The sequence below is a fragment of the Xylocopa sonorina genome, chromosome 9, assembly GCF_050948175.1.
Source record: "Xylocopa sonorina isolate GNS202 chromosome 9, iyXylSono1_principal, whole genome shotgun sequence".
Taxonomy (NCBI): Eukaryota; Metazoa; Arthropoda; class Insecta; order Hymenoptera; family Apidae; genus Xylocopa; species Xylocopa sonorina.
In genome coordinates, this window is record NC_135201.1 from 6,282,323 (window position 1) to 6,298,076 (window position 15,754).

At 33.6% G+C, this 15,754-nt stretch overlaps 3 protein-coding genes across 10 annotated transcripts; 2 read left to right on the forward strand and 1 right to left on the reverse strand.

Moving 5' to 3' along the window:
- Positions 1 to 62: 62 nt before the first annotated feature.
- Positions 63 to 8,151, reverse strand: Tho2 (THO complex subunit 2-like protein). Of its 5 annotated transcripts, none has more exons than XR_013102294.1 (29): positions 8,004 to 8,151; positions 7,810 to 7,853; positions 7,360 to 7,451; positions 7,131 to 7,244; positions 6,915 to 7,030; positions 6,692 to 6,822; positions 6,231 to 6,610; positions 5,979 to 6,157; positions 5,300 to 5,892; positions 4,922 to 5,156; positions 4,703 to 4,820; positions 4,471 to 4,633; positions 4,210 to 4,391; positions 3,848 to 4,132; positions 3,655 to 3,767; positions 3,375 to 3,570; positions 3,184 to 3,312; positions 2,987 to 3,115; positions 2,644 to 2,901; positions 2,399 to 2,553; positions 2,181 to 2,310; positions 1,991 to 2,096; positions 1,779 to 1,813; positions 1,596 to 1,706; positions 1,441 to 1,501; positions 1,301 to 1,362; positions 530 to 602; positions 387 to 451; positions 63 to 196 (listed from the first exon to the last, which is right to left on the reverse strand). XR_013102294.1 is itself a non-coding variant. In XM_076901295.1 (28 exons), the coding sequence occupies exons 1-28, from the start codon at positions 8,066 to 8,068 to the stop codon at positions 166 to 168; spliced, it is 4,269 nt and encodes a 1,422-aa protein (XP_076757410.1). In that variant the 5' UTR covers positions 8,069 to 8,151; the 3' UTR covers positions 63 to 165. The 5 variants fall into 5 exon arrangements, 3 of the variants coding, with proteins under 3 accessions (XP_076757410.1, XP_076757408.1, XP_076757407.1); XR_013102293.1 differs by having other exon boundaries at positions 1,441 to 1,504; XM_076901295.1 differs by lacking the exon at positions 530 to 602 and having other exon boundaries at positions 1,441 to 1,504; positions 4,922 to 5,144.
- Positions 8,152 to 8,380: 229 nt separating this feature from the next.
- Positions 8,381 to 9,348, forward strand: Rpl31 (ribosomal protein L31). Of its 2 annotated transcripts, none has more exons than XM_076901376.1 (3): positions 8,381 to 8,478; positions 8,856 to 9,082; positions 9,165 to 9,348. In XM_076901376.1, exons 2-3 carry the CDS (start codon positions 8,862 to 8,864, stop codon positions 9,313 to 9,315), a joined length of 372 nt encoding a protein of 123 aa, XP_076757491.1. In that variant the 5' UTR covers positions 8,381 to 8,478; positions 8,856 to 8,861; the 3' UTR covers positions 9,316 to 9,348. The 2 variants fall into 2 exon arrangements, with proteins under 2 accessions (XP_076757491.1, XP_076757492.1); XM_076901377.1 differs by lacking the exon at positions 8,381 to 8,478 and adding an exon at positions 8,528 to 8,552.
- Positions 9,349 to 9,623: 275 nt separating this feature from the next.
- On the forward strand, positions 9,624 to 15,394 carry LOC143427331 (protein phosphatase 1 regulatory subunit 14B). 3 transcript variants are annotated; one of them, XM_076901372.1, is made up of 5 exons: positions 9,624 to 9,760; positions 10,663 to 10,880; positions 10,987 to 11,076; positions 11,157 to 11,198; positions 12,207 to 15,394. In XM_076901372.1, exons 2-5 carry the CDS (start codon positions 10,674 to 10,676, stop codon positions 12,252 to 12,254), a joined length of 387 nt encoding a protein of 128 aa, XP_076757487.1. In that variant the 5' UTR covers positions 9,624 to 9,760; positions 10,663 to 10,673; the 3' UTR covers positions 12,255 to 15,394. The 3 variants fall into 3 exon arrangements, with proteins under 3 accessions (XP_076757487.1, XP_076757490.1, XP_076757489.1); XM_076901375.1 differs by having other exon boundaries at positions 12,306 to 15,394; XM_076901374.1 differs by lacking the exon at positions 12,207 to 15,394 and adding an exon at positions 11,425 to 12,170.
- Positions 15,395 to 15,754: the final 360 nt, after the last annotated feature.

Below are 15,754 nucleotides of genomic sequence, written 5' to 3' on the forward strand. Positions count from 1 at the left end.
TACCAAAGTGCTTTTATTACCTAGTTTATTTTATAAAACTGGACGTTAATATAATATACAAATTATTCGCTATTTTTTCTTTATTATTCGAATTCTACCTTAATTACATGCAACACCAAACGTAGTATATAAAATGTTAAGTCAAATTTTTTCCATAGTTGTACATCATCTTCGTTTGGGATCCGAACTCCTCCTAGTACTTAGAATTAAGGATCGTACTTCCTTTTGCCAATGTCATCGATAATAAAAGAGAAAAATACTAACAATAATAACCTACAAACTAATAGTATATGTAGATATACATGAAGACTATCACAAGAAAGTTTGGTCAATTCTAGATTACTCTAACAGCAACATTGAGAAATATAGTATTTGAAAAAGGATATTGTTTGTCCCGACTTTCACGGCCCTCCCGTTCGTGAGTACGTTCCTTTGTGTAGGGTGACTTTTCCTGAAAATACATTCTCATATGAACCTTCTGAATGCCATGTTATCCTGTAATTGGCGTTTGGGTACTTGATAGTATCACCTAGTTTTTCTGGTCTTTGCTATTGTCTCCCATTTCGTCTTTTCAATGTACTCGAAGCGGACGTCTTTATCAACTAAGGGGTTCAAGGAATAGTGTTAGAAAAATGATTTAAAAAAGTTAATTTATATAGACTGAATGTGCGGGATAGAATGTAAAAATTGTGAATTTATCGGATCTGTCGAGCAAGAAAAGAAAAAAAAAAAGAAAAAAAACGGGTGCGACACCTTTAGTAGGAATATGTTGTCATGTACGTTTCTCGTCAACCAGGACAATTGCACGAGATTATCTCAAATTTTGCGTATGGGAAAGACAAGTAATGACCCTATTTATGACGTATAACTAATCTTGTGAATCAATGAGTAACCCTTTTAGTGGCGAGTAATTTTACGAGATGTATACTTCAGATCTATTCTGTGAATAACGTTTGTTTTAAAATATTAATATCGTCACGTACTTGTTAATCAAGAGGATGGATTTATATGTACATGAACTACCGTACCACTGAAAGGGTTATATATATATATATATATATATATATATATATATATATATATATATATATATATATATATATTAATATAGATACAAACACTACTTCAAGCGACCATTTTAACTATACACCAATACAGGAAAAAGGTTATATTAATTTCAATAAAATATCATACTATCGAAGATACGTATGTATCCTGATAAAGATACGGCTTCATTGTTTCACAATGTTTCATATCTTTGATACATGAATAGTGAAAATTTTCATTTAAAATTACGAACCTTGTTGTAATGGTGCTTTTCCCTGTGCTCGGGAATATCACCGTTTTGATGTGTTCCTTTTGCTAAAAATAATGTTCATTCTTTATACGGGAAAATTTGCGTTACAACGAATTAGTAAAATTGATATACAAGTTTCTCACCTTTTTCGTCATCCTTTCTTCGTTTCTGTTCGGTTGTGACTGCTGACTCGTCTGTTCTATCCTGCTTCAATACGAGAAAAGTTGATAGATATATTAAATTACGTATAGTAAAGAATATTAAATAATGTTAAACATATTGAAAATAAGAAACGTACTCTTTTTCTTGCAAATTTCTTTTCTTTACGCAACTCTTTCTGTTCATCCCTTATTTTTCCTTTACTCGAGCGTTCCTTTTTATCGAAACTTCCCTCCGTGCGTCTTCCTTCCTGTTAACGATTGAAAATCGAATTAAATATACTCAATAAAATATTACCATCGTAAAATTTAGTGATCCTCACCTTTTGTACATTCTCAACTTTTCTTCTTTTGGCATCTGAAATTAGAGATTATCAAATTTTGTAATTTAGGATACATTATATACAATTTAACGCATGCAATGTTTTCTCAACATCTTCTTCCTTGAAGTCTAATCTTCTCTAAAAAAAATTACTACGAGAACGTTCGATCACACGCCATGCTTCGACAACGCTTGTAATCTCCTGATGCAAACCTCTATCCGATCCATCCTGCGTTGGTCCAGAACTAGCACTACTATTTGATACACTAGAAAGATCACGGTCTAAATTATCTACACCACTGCTGTAATAGTGTTCCTCCTATAACACAAAATGAAAAAAATTATGACAAGATAATATATTTTTTAAACAATGTACGATAAATTGTAGGAAACCTATAATTACTTTATAATATTTTCGGTCTTTCTTATCTGTTGGATCATCCTCTTTAAGTTCATCTTTTTTCATATGCTTTTCTTTCCCATCTGAACTTTCTTTATTTTCTTCTTTTTTCCGGATTTTCTCCGAACTGTCGCTATGTGAAATAAAAATTCGATAGAAAAATTCTGAATACTCATGTTAAGTAGAAATTGAATCTTCTGTTGCTTAAAACTACGACTTACTGATGTAATTGATTCGAAGCACTTCGTTTCTCTCGTTGTTCTTTGTTTTCTTTGTCTATCCTACTGTCTCCGTTCGTGATTTCTTTGGTCGATATTCCATCGCCAACCTTCTCCGATGTATCATTGCTCGAAGTTGAATCTTGAGTTTTTCCGGCCTATCAAAAGAAAAAGATAATAATGTAAAAATGTTTTTACACAAAATGAAAATATATTTATAGTTATCAGAATTGAAATTTGATACAAACCTTATCTCCCACGTGATGAAAATCTGCCTCGCGAATCATATTGGGTGTCTTCGCTTTCAACTGACCACTATACGACGTCGCCAGAACGTGTAAATCCTGGCGTTGTCCACGTTCCTCCTCTCTTACTTTTTCTACTTTACGCTCGAGAATCTGAGATAATTTAGCCAGGACAGGGAAATGTGGCAATATTTTTATTAATATTATCAAAGAATTTCTTATCTGTACATAATCCTTGGAATCCAAACAAACTACGATCGCCTATGAAATTGCGTATATACGATTTCAATTATATACCAATTATTGTGATTAAAAAGAACAAAAATTTAGTTCACAAAATCGCTACCTTCGTAATCTTGTAATGCCACTTGTGGCATACGTGTCTGTAATTTTCAAACCCTACCATATCATTTGCCTCAGAAAATTGATTGCTAACACGGAATTTCGTTACGAATCCCGGATAATTGCTACATTCCTGAAATGAAGATAAATGCTATGTGAATTTTAGAAATTTAATACTTTTAAAGCTGCAAAACAATATACCTTATCGAATATGGCTTTTTCGGAATGCCACCTCATTACTGTTTCCAGCATGGCGCACAAAAATCTTCCGTAACGATTTGCCTCGTTCTCAGTGCACGAGGTAACTGAATATGTTATATCACAGAAAAGCTGCAAAATTAAATATTATTCATTAAGTTAAATATTTAAACGATCATGTAAATCATACTTACTCTGTCGTAGCAAAGAAGGGTTGAAAAATTTGCAGTCTTTAAAGAATGTATAGTGTGAACGAATTTGGCGCAATACATGGCATCGACAGTTGTAAACGTACATCGTGGAAACAGGCACAGCTGTAGAAATTGTGTTATCGTTTCATTTTTCGCTGATTTCGCGCTGCGCGATAAGAACCAGGTATCTTTTTCTTGCCTAATAAAATTAGTATTCATCGTGAAACGAAACAAACTAGTCTTTTCAACAAAATGCATCGGCGTTAAATTAATAAAATTTTACCTTAAATATGCAAAAACCTTTTCAACATGTTCCTCTTGTTTTCTCCTTTCGTCTTGTAACTTTTCGATTAAAGTAGTGTATCTTTCTTGTTCTTTCTTTCCCTTGCTAACATTCTAAAAAAATACATATATAAATTTAAGATCGATGGACTATACAGATTGTTCTGCGCGTAAGAAAAGTTATCAACACGAACCATATCTTTGGAATCAGCGCTTTGGGCTGCGAGTTGCTTTAGTTTATTAATTTCTCTCTGATAACTCTCGACAGGAACGTATAAATCGTACATTGATAGGGACCAAAAAGTTACGAGGAATTGTGGCGAGATATCTTCCCATACTTTCAAAGGATGCAAAGGTCTAACTGACTGAGCAACAGGTGCCATAACTGCTTGCGCAGCTTCTGCGTATTTCGCTTGTTTCATAGCGGTGGACATTTTCTTATAATTTGGGTCAGCTTTACGCAGGGCGTCATACTTAATCTGGATTTAACACATGAAATTAAAGCATGATACTTATATGTAGATCGAATAAAAACAAACAAATCTTATTCTCTTACGTTAATGGCATGTGCAAACATTGGTCTTGCGAGGAAAAATGCGACATCAGAATGTATATGATTGTCCTGTAGCATAGAATGAATAGAAGGTAGTCTCTCCACATATTCGTCTACCGTCATGGTAGATCCCAAAAAAGTACCGAATTGAACTAACGTATCTTGACACTGATCGTACAATTTCCCTACGATTTAGAATTGGGTAATACATTTCTGTATATTTTCCTGTAAAATGAAAAAAAGAATATCGTAGAAAATACTTACCAACAAGTTTAAGATGAGATTTATCCGTTTCTCTATACACAACGCAATGTTTCTGCTGAGCCATCAAAAGGCATAATGCCACAGCGAGATCATGCTCCGCGAGAGCTTCCTTTAATCGTTGCGATGATTTTTTAGTATTCCGTACTTGACTGAAGTAACCAGCCTGAAATTTTTTTAAACGATTATACGAACGTGCATATGCGCTGATTGTTTAAAATATAAAAATAATTACTTCGTTTTTTAATAAGTCTCCACCTGCCATTGCATCTAGCTGATCAGAAGTCATCTCTTCAGCAGCTTCGATGCCTGCCATTTTTTGTACTATTTCTTTCAATATTAATAAATCTAAACTGAAAAAATAAAGAACAAACTAATTATTGTTGGAACGATCTAATTACACGAATAGTTGGTCCTTCGATTCATCTAAATAGAGTAACAAAGTACAATGTACCTTTTTTGTGCTTTAAGTTGATTAGCTACGTATTGCAGCAAACCAGTGAGTTCGATATTATACTTCTTAAATATGGCGCCACAAAACGAGGCGAGAGATTGGAGCCAAAGTGATATACTGGTGCCGTCATGTTTAAACCTGTCGCGGTCGGCACCGGCCAAAGCTTCCACGAGACAGTAACCAAGTACATCGTAAGAGATGTTAGTCAGGTATTTTAAGGAATCTACAACAGGTCCTGTAACATTTAAGACAATAAACACTCTATTTGCCTAATATCTTATACTAGATCTCGTACTAAAAAGAACAGTCAGACTTTTTGACCAATTCGATAAAAAAAATCTATCTATCTGTATAAATATAATCTATTGGCCCGTGTACCTATAAGATTATCGTACAACTGAATTTGCACAAGAACATAATCGAACAGCACACCAGGTGATGAATGCGTGAGTTTGCCTATCGATCTCCCCACAGGTTTTATCGTCTCCTTGCTCACTCTTTTCATGATGGATTTAATCTTCTTTTGCGCATCTGCCCTTTTACGTAAAAGCGCGGCGTGCTGTAACGGTGTATCATTCTTCCACCGAGCATACAAACAGTATCGATTTTGATATGGATAATATTTTAAAATGTTCCAAAGTTCCTCAGCAACGCAACAGTTGCAGTCCATGAAAGACAACGAGGGCAGTAACGCTACGTCAAGAATAGTTAGTACGTCGTAATATAAATGGTTATTCTTATCGACTGGTAGCTTGTTCGAATCTAATGGGCACTGTTTTATGGCTGTGTGACATATTCGCATGATTTTATACATTAAAACGGGATCGTGATGTAAATTGGGACCGAGCACGATAAGCATCGGTAATAGTTGATCGTGGATCTCCTCAAAATTTTCGATTGGCTTTGGCGCAAGGGTGCTCTTCAGCGGTGGAACTTTTGTACCTTGCAATTTTGGCGATATTATGCAATATCTGGAATATCATGTAATAGCACCGTATCAAAATAAAAATATAACAGCATACCATACAGAAACTAGTATTGTTTCAGTGTAACTTACTTCCGATAAACGGGTTCAATAAGGGATTGAATCATTTTGCACAAGGCTAACGCGATGGGACGTTGGTCGGTAAGACTGTGTTCTGGTAAACGATTGAACAAGTTTTGTGCTACTTCCCAAGCTCCTATCTCTAATAATGCTTCACACAACCCAAACTTTTGATTACTCGCATATTTATCCTTTTAAGCAATAGACAAGAATCTTATTAACATTAAAGTTAATTGAAATTAAAGTGTAATTTACTTTAGATACCTGAGGATTTTCTCTTTCTTCCGGCACTTCTTCTTTGTCCTTAGTTGAAATCACGCTCAACTTCCGTACATATTCTTTCGCCTGTTTCATTGCCTGTTCGTGTTCTTTGATAATTGTCTTATCGTCTGGCACTAACCATGGTAATATATCGTCTAATTTAATAACACCGTGCTGTAACATAAGCGCGGTGACTTTTTGCAACGAAAACGGGGTAGCGTTCACAGTCGAACAATATTTAAATCCTAAAACTTCACAGAGAACCAGTTGATCACTCATGTACGAACGAATTAATGGAATAAAAAGCGCGTCGTCTTGAGGTCGATTCTCAAATGTTTCTAATAAAATATCGAGTACTCTGTTAGGGTCAAGATTGAAATATCCTAAAAAACAAGAAAACGAACGCTCGTAATGTCATCTGTTATTTCAATTGTATTATAAAACTCATGGAAACAATGTTTTACCGATAAGAGATTTAACAATCTCTAGTATCGACGCTACTTCACTTTCTGGACGTTCCTGATTCAATTCTACTATAAGTTTAGAATATCCTTCGCTCTCTTCTCGAAATAAATTAAATTTTCGCTGTTTATAACTGTAAATTAATATTTCACATCAATTTTGGTGTGCGTTCAAATCAATGTTAAATATTATAGTGGGAACACATTGGAAAAGTAAAATACATACTACAATTTTGTCTTCACTTTGATGAATTTTGTTTGAAAATTTTTGTTTTTCAGTGTTCCTACATCTTGCAGTGTATCAATCTCTAAACGTTCCTTCAATATCCTATCTGTGAGAAACTATATAACAAGCAAATGACATAAGTTAATTATGCCATTAGAAATGTTTTAACGTATAAGCAAATACTTTGATCGTTTTGCTAATCCTATAAAATGATACCTTTTCTGATTCTTTAACGATATAGTAAAAGTTATTCCTTTCTTCATTATGTGCTTCTGCATCTATTAACGTAAATATATCCACTATTGCAGATGGTATTGCCCCATCAATATTCTGAAATCAAATATATTTCATAGACTACAGGTATATTAAAAGAAACTTGGTTCAGAATAAATAAAAAAATCATTGAGACATTGTACAATACACAATTCCCAATTGTTAATCTTACCGTCAGTTCACCTAATGTCTGAACTACATTGTCCTTTTTTATGTTCCCATGGATTCCATTCGATATTAATTCGTACAATCCTCTTCTCCATTCTAAAAGGAAAAACAACATCGTACACAAATGTAAACCAAAGAATTTACTTGTTACATTATTTTTTAATTATAACTGGTTAAAACACAAAAGTATTGTGACTACATCTTGCTCAAACGTAGAAGTTAAATGTTTGGACACAAATACTTCTTGAACAATTAATGCTCGTGTACAGTTTATATCTGATATACGCGATGAAATTTGCTTAGAAATAAATGTTATACCTTTCAGAAAAAAACAAAGGAAAGTTCGATAAAATTAAGAGGTCGGAAATTCGAACGCGTGCAATATATTTTACACAGTTAAAATACGTGGCTACTCAAGCTGTTAAAGTAAACGGGAAAATACACGCAAGCTCACCTGCAGTGTTGCCTTCCTTAAATTTGTGCTTGATTAACTTGAGGCTGCAAACAGTTGTTAATTGACAATTAACTCTTCAGAAGAGCGAGAAACGAGGAGAGATAAGTTGCAACCATCAATTGCACAGAGTATGCAGTATCAATTCAATATTAATCGAACGCACTTTCGGACGCTAACGCGGTTTAACCACTTACAAATCATTTTTTCCATGTTTATCCCAAGCTTTCCATATTTCTGTATTCCACACTTTACCAGCCATTTTAATTCCATTAAAGGCTTTTTATGATTAAAAACAATTGTATCAACATCACAGGTTAATAGACTCCATTTTCCACTATTGCAAGCGTCCTCGAAGCTATCGTGGCGCGATCTTCCTTATGCCATACATCACACCAAGTCTCGGCTCTTTGTTATTAAACAACGCTCCTCCAATAGCCAATCTCTATTTTTTATTTACACAGAAGACGTTATTTCCATTATCAGATAGTACAGTACATAAATATATAGTTATAGAGTACTGATTTTCTAGAAAAATTAAATTCGTACTTTGTATATGCACTACGAATGTTTGTGTTTGTTAAGCCTTATCAACATAGTGCAACCGGAAATTGTTGGGTTTAGGAACGCGAAGAACGTTGGTTCTTTTGCGTCCAACCATAAGTCGGAGAGGTACTGTCAATTTTTCGTAAAATAGAATCGAGAAACATCTGGCTGTGATCTTTTAAAAATAAATAAGATTCAGTGTAATTATGTCGATTAATTACTGTGTAATAATACGCGTCTAATATTATCGTTGATAACCTAACAGGTTTTATAATTAGAACATACATGAGCGCAACATTGTTTTGTTTACTGCTTTCTCAGCAACTAACAGATAAATGTAAAACCTAACTTAATATTTTACGATAGAAATGCACTAGTCGTTTTAAGAAAGTGTGGCTCGAATTCCGCAAAGTCTTCACAAGTTTACATAAGCTAATTTTTAACTATTATTGAAATTTAGTTGGTTATGTCACATTGTGATAGTTTTGCAATTGTGTTTCCAGTACAAAATGGCCAAATCCAAGGAGAAGAAGGGAAAGAGTGCAATCAATGAGGTTGTCACTCGTGAATACACAGTGAATCTTCACAAACGTCTTCACGGTGTTGGATTTAAGAAACGTGCTCCAAGAGCGATCAAAGAAATCCGTAAATTCGCCGAGAAACAAATGGGAACTCCAGATGTAAGGATCGATACGCGTCTCAACAAACAGCTTTGGTCTAAAGGAATCAGGTAAGTATTCCACTAGAATTGAATTGTTTATGCTAGCATAGCGATATTACATATCTCTCAATTAAAATGTAAATATTTTTAGGAATGTACCATTTAGAGTACGTGTACGATTAAGCAGGAGGAGGAACGACGATGAAGATTCTGCGAACAAGTTGTACACTCTTGTCACGTACATACCAGTTGCTACCTTTAAAGGTTTACAAACAGAAAATGTTGATGCAAGTCAAGATTGATTTATTTCTAATTAATAAATAGTTTTTGTCAAATTTTTGTGTCTATAATCATTTAAATACTCTCCAACCTTAAACTAAATTAAGCTGAGTCTTAAAAATTTCCATGTCAAGTTGTTTAAGAAGAAACATTGTTAAATATTTAAATTTCCAATGTAAAAAATTTACTATTGCAATCTGATATTGTCGACTATCGATAATAGTGACGACAATGCTGCTATTTAAATAATATATGCAGATTTCTCACGCTATAATGTCCCTAGTTGAATCATACCAGGATTTGCTATAAAATAGAACCATTTCATGTGGTATATGGCAACCATGCCTAGTGGGAAAATGTTATCAGACATATCTAACTTCAAGAAAGTTTATTATTCGTATGGATTGTGGCATTACGATACTGTATTACGGCTCCAATAGTGTACATTCAGAAATAGAAGCAGTGACTGTAAGTAATATCAACCGATCATACGAACGCGCGTTAATAATATTATTTTCCTACTAATCCATGTAATTAGCTAAGGAACGACAAGCTTGGTATTTGTTTATATTAATGCTGACACGAATCGCTTGATCCTTTATTAGAACTGCAAACGCGAGTCGATTGTCCGTAACATTTTATTTACAAGATCGTCAGCACGAATATTTTCTCTCGTTTTAATTCGCCACACTATATTGTATCAGATTGTTATTAATAATTTTATTTCGATACTCTTTCGGTGTTTGTCTGGCCAAAGCGTCGCGTCTGACCGAGGTTACATTTGCATTGAATAACGTTTCAATTAGCAAAATCGGCGTTCCATTGTTTATCGTAGCATGCAAGATTATGGTCGGCATGTGCGTCAATTTTAAAAAACGTTAAACGCATAGGCGATTTATCGCAGCTTTGAGTGCAACAATTATCCGCTTCGATTAATATGATTCAGATTCACGATAACCGATCACGCGGCTACCTTTTTTTTTTTGCAAGTAAATCGCGCACATCATTAAGTCCGTGAGAACGGATGTGACTGGACTAAGAAATATTTCGTTCCCACAATTCTTCCTTACTCTTACCATGCTTTACTTTCCTTTCCCTTTATTTAGTAGATTTATTTAGTGTAATAGAGTGCAATAATTTTATTGTAGTATAAAAAGCCAGCTATTACTAAGAAATAATAAAAATAGAAATTTCATTAATACACAATAGAAGTTATTTAAAAGAACTTAATTTTATATGTATTGTGTTAATTATCTGTTTAATGTTCCTGATTAGACAGTATTATTTAATTTTTAATATATAAGATATTAATATAATAATCTTGTAGTTTTTATTGTTTAATGTATTAAAAATATTTTTTTCATTCATAGGTAATCTTATAATGGAAGGAGGTGGAGTACTTACAGCAGAACGCAGTCCAGCGCGTGCGAATCTACATGTAGCATTTAGTGAAAAGGGAGAGGTAAAGGAGCGCAGAGAGAAATTCCTGACGGCCAAGTATGGGTCACATCAAATGTCTCTTATTCGTAAAAGACTTGCCGTTGAGATGTGGTTGTTTGATGAGCTGGAAAAGTTATACGAATCAGTGGTAAGTTCAAGAGCTTGGAAAAACTATAGGATTAAAATATATTGCGCCATTTAAAATGAAATATAAATTATAATTATTTATCAATCTTTTGTTTTTAATTTTGCAGAACGAAAGTGGTAAAAATCGGGAAGTTGAAATTGATATAGACGAACTTCTTGATATGGATAGCGACGATCATAGACGAAGATTTTTACAAGTATGTTAATACATTTTGTTTAATAATGTTCTTATTTCTTTAAACTACCAATTCAATTTATTATTTATTGTTCTTTACAGGAATTACTCGTCGATACAAAAAAGCCACCACACGATATAAACGTGAGTATACCTATTTCCTTCATGTTGTAGTACTTTCTTTTCTAGAATGTAATACATCGTGACTAATTTATTAATTCATAATATTCTACCTAAACTTAATATCAAAGTAGTTCTCGTGAATTAATGAGCTCGTCGTGTATCTTTCACCGTTCTTTGGGAAGATTTCTTCGATCAAGCTGATACATGTCACTAACACAAGTGTCATCTGTTTATTTATATGTTTCAGAAATTCATTAACGATTTACTCGAAAAAGCTAAAACACTTTGAAGAACTTTCCTCGTTCTTCTTAATGCTCATGTGTTTGCAAGGACTTTTGTCGAAGCATTTAACGAATTTGCTCAGATTTTTGGAACGAGTCAAAGACATATTCAAGCCTTAACGAGTTGCGTGAAAACGCGATTCAAATTGCCAATTTATCATTATCACTTGGATCGAACGTAAAATGGGGAAAAAGAAAAGCAAAACGAACAAAAAAAAAAAAAAAAATGAAAAAAAACCATCAAATGACTGCACATTTTTATTCTAGCGTAATATTATTTCATATTGAAATCGTAAGCATTAATATCTGACTTATCTCAGTACAACGGCTAACTTTGTTAGTTATTTATGTGCGCATCGCATATCAAGTAATAAAAAAAACCTTACAAGTACACGGAACTGCCTTGCTGTACGATCCATCCAGTGTGATGTACAAGTAGAAAACGTTCGTTCTTCTACAACACATCTAGTTTTGTATTGCATTCTATACTCCATTGTCTGTAATAATTATTTATGTTATTAAGGATGATCAACTAACAAGATATCTTCCAAACTATTGTAACTATACCAAATAATTTCTATGTATATCCTATGTTTATCGATTCACGATCCAACTGTAAAAATACAATTGGGTCGAAACGATTAATATATATACATATATCTAATTCTTTGTGTCGTAGCGTAACGAATTAATAAAATTTTTTTTTTCTTTTATTTATTTTAGAAGAATACACTTTTTTTTTATATAGGGGAATAAATATGCAAAATTCCGCGTTGGATGCTTACACGAAAAATAAAAGGAAACAAAGAATTTGTTTGATAATGTAATGAAAGCATATATGTTTCAGATGATATTATCACTGGCATAGTAGTAATTAAAACGTGGAAATGACACCTATCGTTGCTCCAGTGCCGAATCAGTATTGAAAATTATCAGAGAAGTAGAAATTTTATTCTACCGTAAGTTTTATCTTGTTCCTCCTTTTCTTAGGTAATTGTTCAGAAGTGCGGCATTTAAAAAAAAATATTCCTGTTAAGTCGTGTGGACGGAAAAAGAAAGAATGGGAAGCGACATTCCTAAATTTAGAGACATATTAAACTTTTTAGATTGTAACGATCATATCGACAATTTTTTAATTGCTTTGTTACTTATATAATCATGTTGTTAATTTCAAGATTTTAAATTTCTATTTATATGCGTGTTATACTCGTTCGAATGGTAGAGGCTATTGATCATTTTTAAATGTTTGTCTCGAAAAAATAATATCATAATAAATGTACGTACAACTTCTTTGTTCTAACGGCCTCGTTTTAATGAAATTGTAAATGAAAAAAAAGGAATCATACGCGTGATTGTCCATGCGAAATAACGTAACAGTACAAATCAGTGTTTTGTGTTACGAAAAATTGTCAAAGCGCAATCATAGGTGACATTTATACGCTTTATTGGCGGTCATTTAACATACGAGCTATTGTGTAACGTAAAGTGTATCCATAGTCATTGTACAAGAGGAAGGAGGTGAACTTAAAACTCAAAGGATCTCTTGCACCGATATATCTCACATTTATACTTAAAATCGAAAAAAATAAGACTGCACACAAATGGAATTTACCTTCCTCTTAAAAGATCACACACATGATTACTGGAAGGAATATAGCGAGGCTGTAAAATATGCGAACGTTAACAATGCTTCTATTGTGCTGAATGGGATAAAAGATTTGATAGAGTTATAAAAATGCAATGTCTCTACACTTTATTCAAGACTGCATGCGTGCTATAAATAAATTTATAGTGTACTTTAGCGCTAAACTATTATTATAGCATCTCTCAGTGCTGTAATATTAATGAAACGTGTTTCGGTGTTATAACTATAACTCTGTTATAGCATATTTCGGTGCTATAATGGAATTATAAAAAACAGATTTTACTCTAATTTTAACTATAATTTTTTCTATTATTATACTATATACACAAATGTATATTACAAATATTTTTCGTCAAATTCAATACGGAAAATATTTCATATACGCAAGTAAAAGAAAGTAATCGTATACGATCCTGAGATCTTATAGAACCAATCTGTTTTGTCGCTTATTGATGTGAATTACTTTATGACCTCGCTATTATTAATTCCACCGTCTACACACAGATGCGTGCAGAAAGAACTTGGTAAATGGCAAAGTAGGACTATAAGACGAGTATGTTATCAAGTATGGAATGTACACATGATAGTCGGATGTTGAATGAAAAAACTAAGCAGAAAATTTTGTCTCTATTGGAAAAAATGTAAAAAGCAACATCCACGATGTGATCATTAATGTAATAGCAAATATCTTCACATAGAAGAAAGAAAGGACTAAAGCTATTCGAGGCTGTAAGGCTACCTCGTGTTGCGAAAAAAAATCGTATATACGATCTCTGTAGCATTCTCGATCCCCAGTTAACCCTTTGGAAGGTAGTAATTTTACCGTGAGATTCTCATGAAACGAATCATTTCTATTTTCTATTTTCTGAAACAATGCAGAAGATTAGCAGTGATTTCATTGCAAGATCACCATTTCTTAACTTGTGATGCGTTTCATACAGGTGATCCCACAATGAAACCACTGTAAAGTGCACCTCCAAGGGGTTAAAAGAAAAGGAACAACATGGAATACGAAAAAAAAAGAAAAAAAAATTTTATCCAATCAAGAATTAACGATAAGCGAACCATGATTATTTATGAGATATAATTGAGTGTATAGAGATTCACGATCGCTATTCGTTGTTGGGTAAAATGTGATCTTTGTGGATTTCTTATCGCGGGCATAGAAAAGTGTGTTTAGTCTGTACTTCTAATCCCTCATCTTCCCTTGCCTCTACTCCTTTAAGGTAGAAACTTCCATACATAATTTAGGTGAATAATATCGTCTAATTAAATAAAGAAGATGCGTTGGACCTTGTCTTGTCACCACCCAATTATGTATATTTAAAACTTTGTACGACGAAATATATGTGAATGTACGTATGTAATTAAGATTAGGGAATGTTAAAAAAGAATCTATATACAATAAACCTTGATGTCTCATAACGGTGCAATCGTGACGTGTTCGTTCGCACTTTGAACCGGGTAAAAGTCACCGCGACTCGCTTATTCATGGGTGACTTGGATGTCGGAGCGAATACGTCAGAATTTAATCAGAGTTTATTGTATTAGAAACGATACAATCAATTGGTGCACTTGTGTGATTTAGTGTGTTGTACAACCGCGTATGCGATCTTCGGTAGAATTATGTTCAGAAAGGGTAAAAGAAGGGAAAACAAGCAAGGAAAAAAATATGAAGTTTTTAAATTTTATCGCCAAGAAAAAAAAGGTCGCTGTGCCACGCTTGTTTGAAGTTACTTTACGAGTTGCACTCGAGCAGCGACTCGTTTTAATTTTTTTGCAAATTTTAAATGGATTTTTATTGCATATGGCATGGATTACTAGGGCGTGTATTATGAAACATAGCACTTTTTGTCTTTCGCAATGAAAACTAACACGTTCGAGTGATTTTCTAGCGAAAAGTAACATGTACCGTTTGTAGCGACGAAAACAAGCATATTTGACTAGCTTCGTAGAAAATATGCTATTTTTTTACGGTGGAACAGGATAATGTGTTAGTTTTTGCAGCAAAAAATCGAACGTGTTAATATTTTGAGCTTTTGGTTACTAGTGTTCGCATGTTACGATCTAATAGAAGCGCGATTGAGTGCTTTTCGTGTAATACTCGTAGGTATGCGAAGAACGTTTCGTAACACGCGTGCATCGTTCCGGCTTAGCGTCTCTAAAAAAAGAAAGGCGTAGGAACTTTGCGTGTGTAATTGGAACGATGCAACATCAAGATTATTTTCTTCGACGAATCGTTTTCGCAAGATAGTACGTGAAATGCTTAACGTCTCATTGAAAACGAAAGAAGGAAGAAAGAAATGGCTAGCCATGTAACTCATTACAATGGTACCAGAACTTCTCATCCTCCCCTCTCTTCCGTGTGAATGTCTGGAAAGTTAATGTTGTAATACTAAATCAAATTAATCCATAATATTCTTTGAGTAAGAGAAAAGCACTTTCACACTGATTGAAATGAAAAATTGGAATTTCCGTAAAATGGGGAAAAAAAAGGAAGAAACAAGTATGATAAAGAATACAAAAACCGTAAGGAATTTAGGATCCGTGTTCCTTGCGTTTTAAATTTGGCGAATATTGCCGTTTCCGCGGGGAAATAATATTTTGCATCAACGTGTATTGATTATGTAAGAGATTGTATTTACTTGCAC

What these genes read in the sequence shown, in the direction of transcription:
- Tho2 (XM_076901292.1), bottom strand. Translation starts at nt 8,068, where the DNA reads ATGGCTGGTAAAGTGTGGAATACAGAAATATGGAAAGCTTGGGATAAA. An exon ending in GAGACTTATTAAAAAACGAA is followed by an intron (nt 4,634 to 4,702) that starts GTAATTATTTTT and finishes AAAAAATTTCAG; the next exon opens with GCTGGTTACTTCAGTCAAGT. An exon ending in AAAAAGCCATATTCGATAAG is followed by an intron (nt 3,116 to 3,183) that starts GTATATTGTTTT and finishes TCTTCATTTCAG; the next exon opens with GAATGTAGCAATTATCCGGG.
- Rpl31 (XM_076901376.1), top strand. Translation starts at nt 8,862, where the DNA reads ATGGCCAAATCCAAGGAGAAGAAGGGAAAGAGTGCAATCAATGAGGTT. An exon ending in CTTTGGTCTAAAGGAATCAG is followed by an intron (nt 9,083 to 9,164) that starts GTAAGTATTCCA and finishes AAATATTTTTAG; the next exon opens with GAATGTACCATTTAGAGTAC.
- LOC143427331 (XM_076901372.1), top strand. Translation starts at nt 10,674, where the DNA reads ATGGAAGGAGGTGGAGTACTTACAGCAGAACGCAGTCCAGCGCGTGCG. An exon ending in ATAGACGAAGATTTTTACAA is followed by an intron (nt 11,077 to 11,156) that starts GTATGTTAATAC and finishes TGTTCTTTACAG; the next exon opens with GAATTACTCGTCGATACAAA. An exon ending in AGCCACCACACGATATAAAC is followed by an intron (nt 11,199 to 12,206) that starts GTGAGTATACCT and finishes TTTTTTATATAG; the next exon opens with GGGAATAAATATGCAAAATT.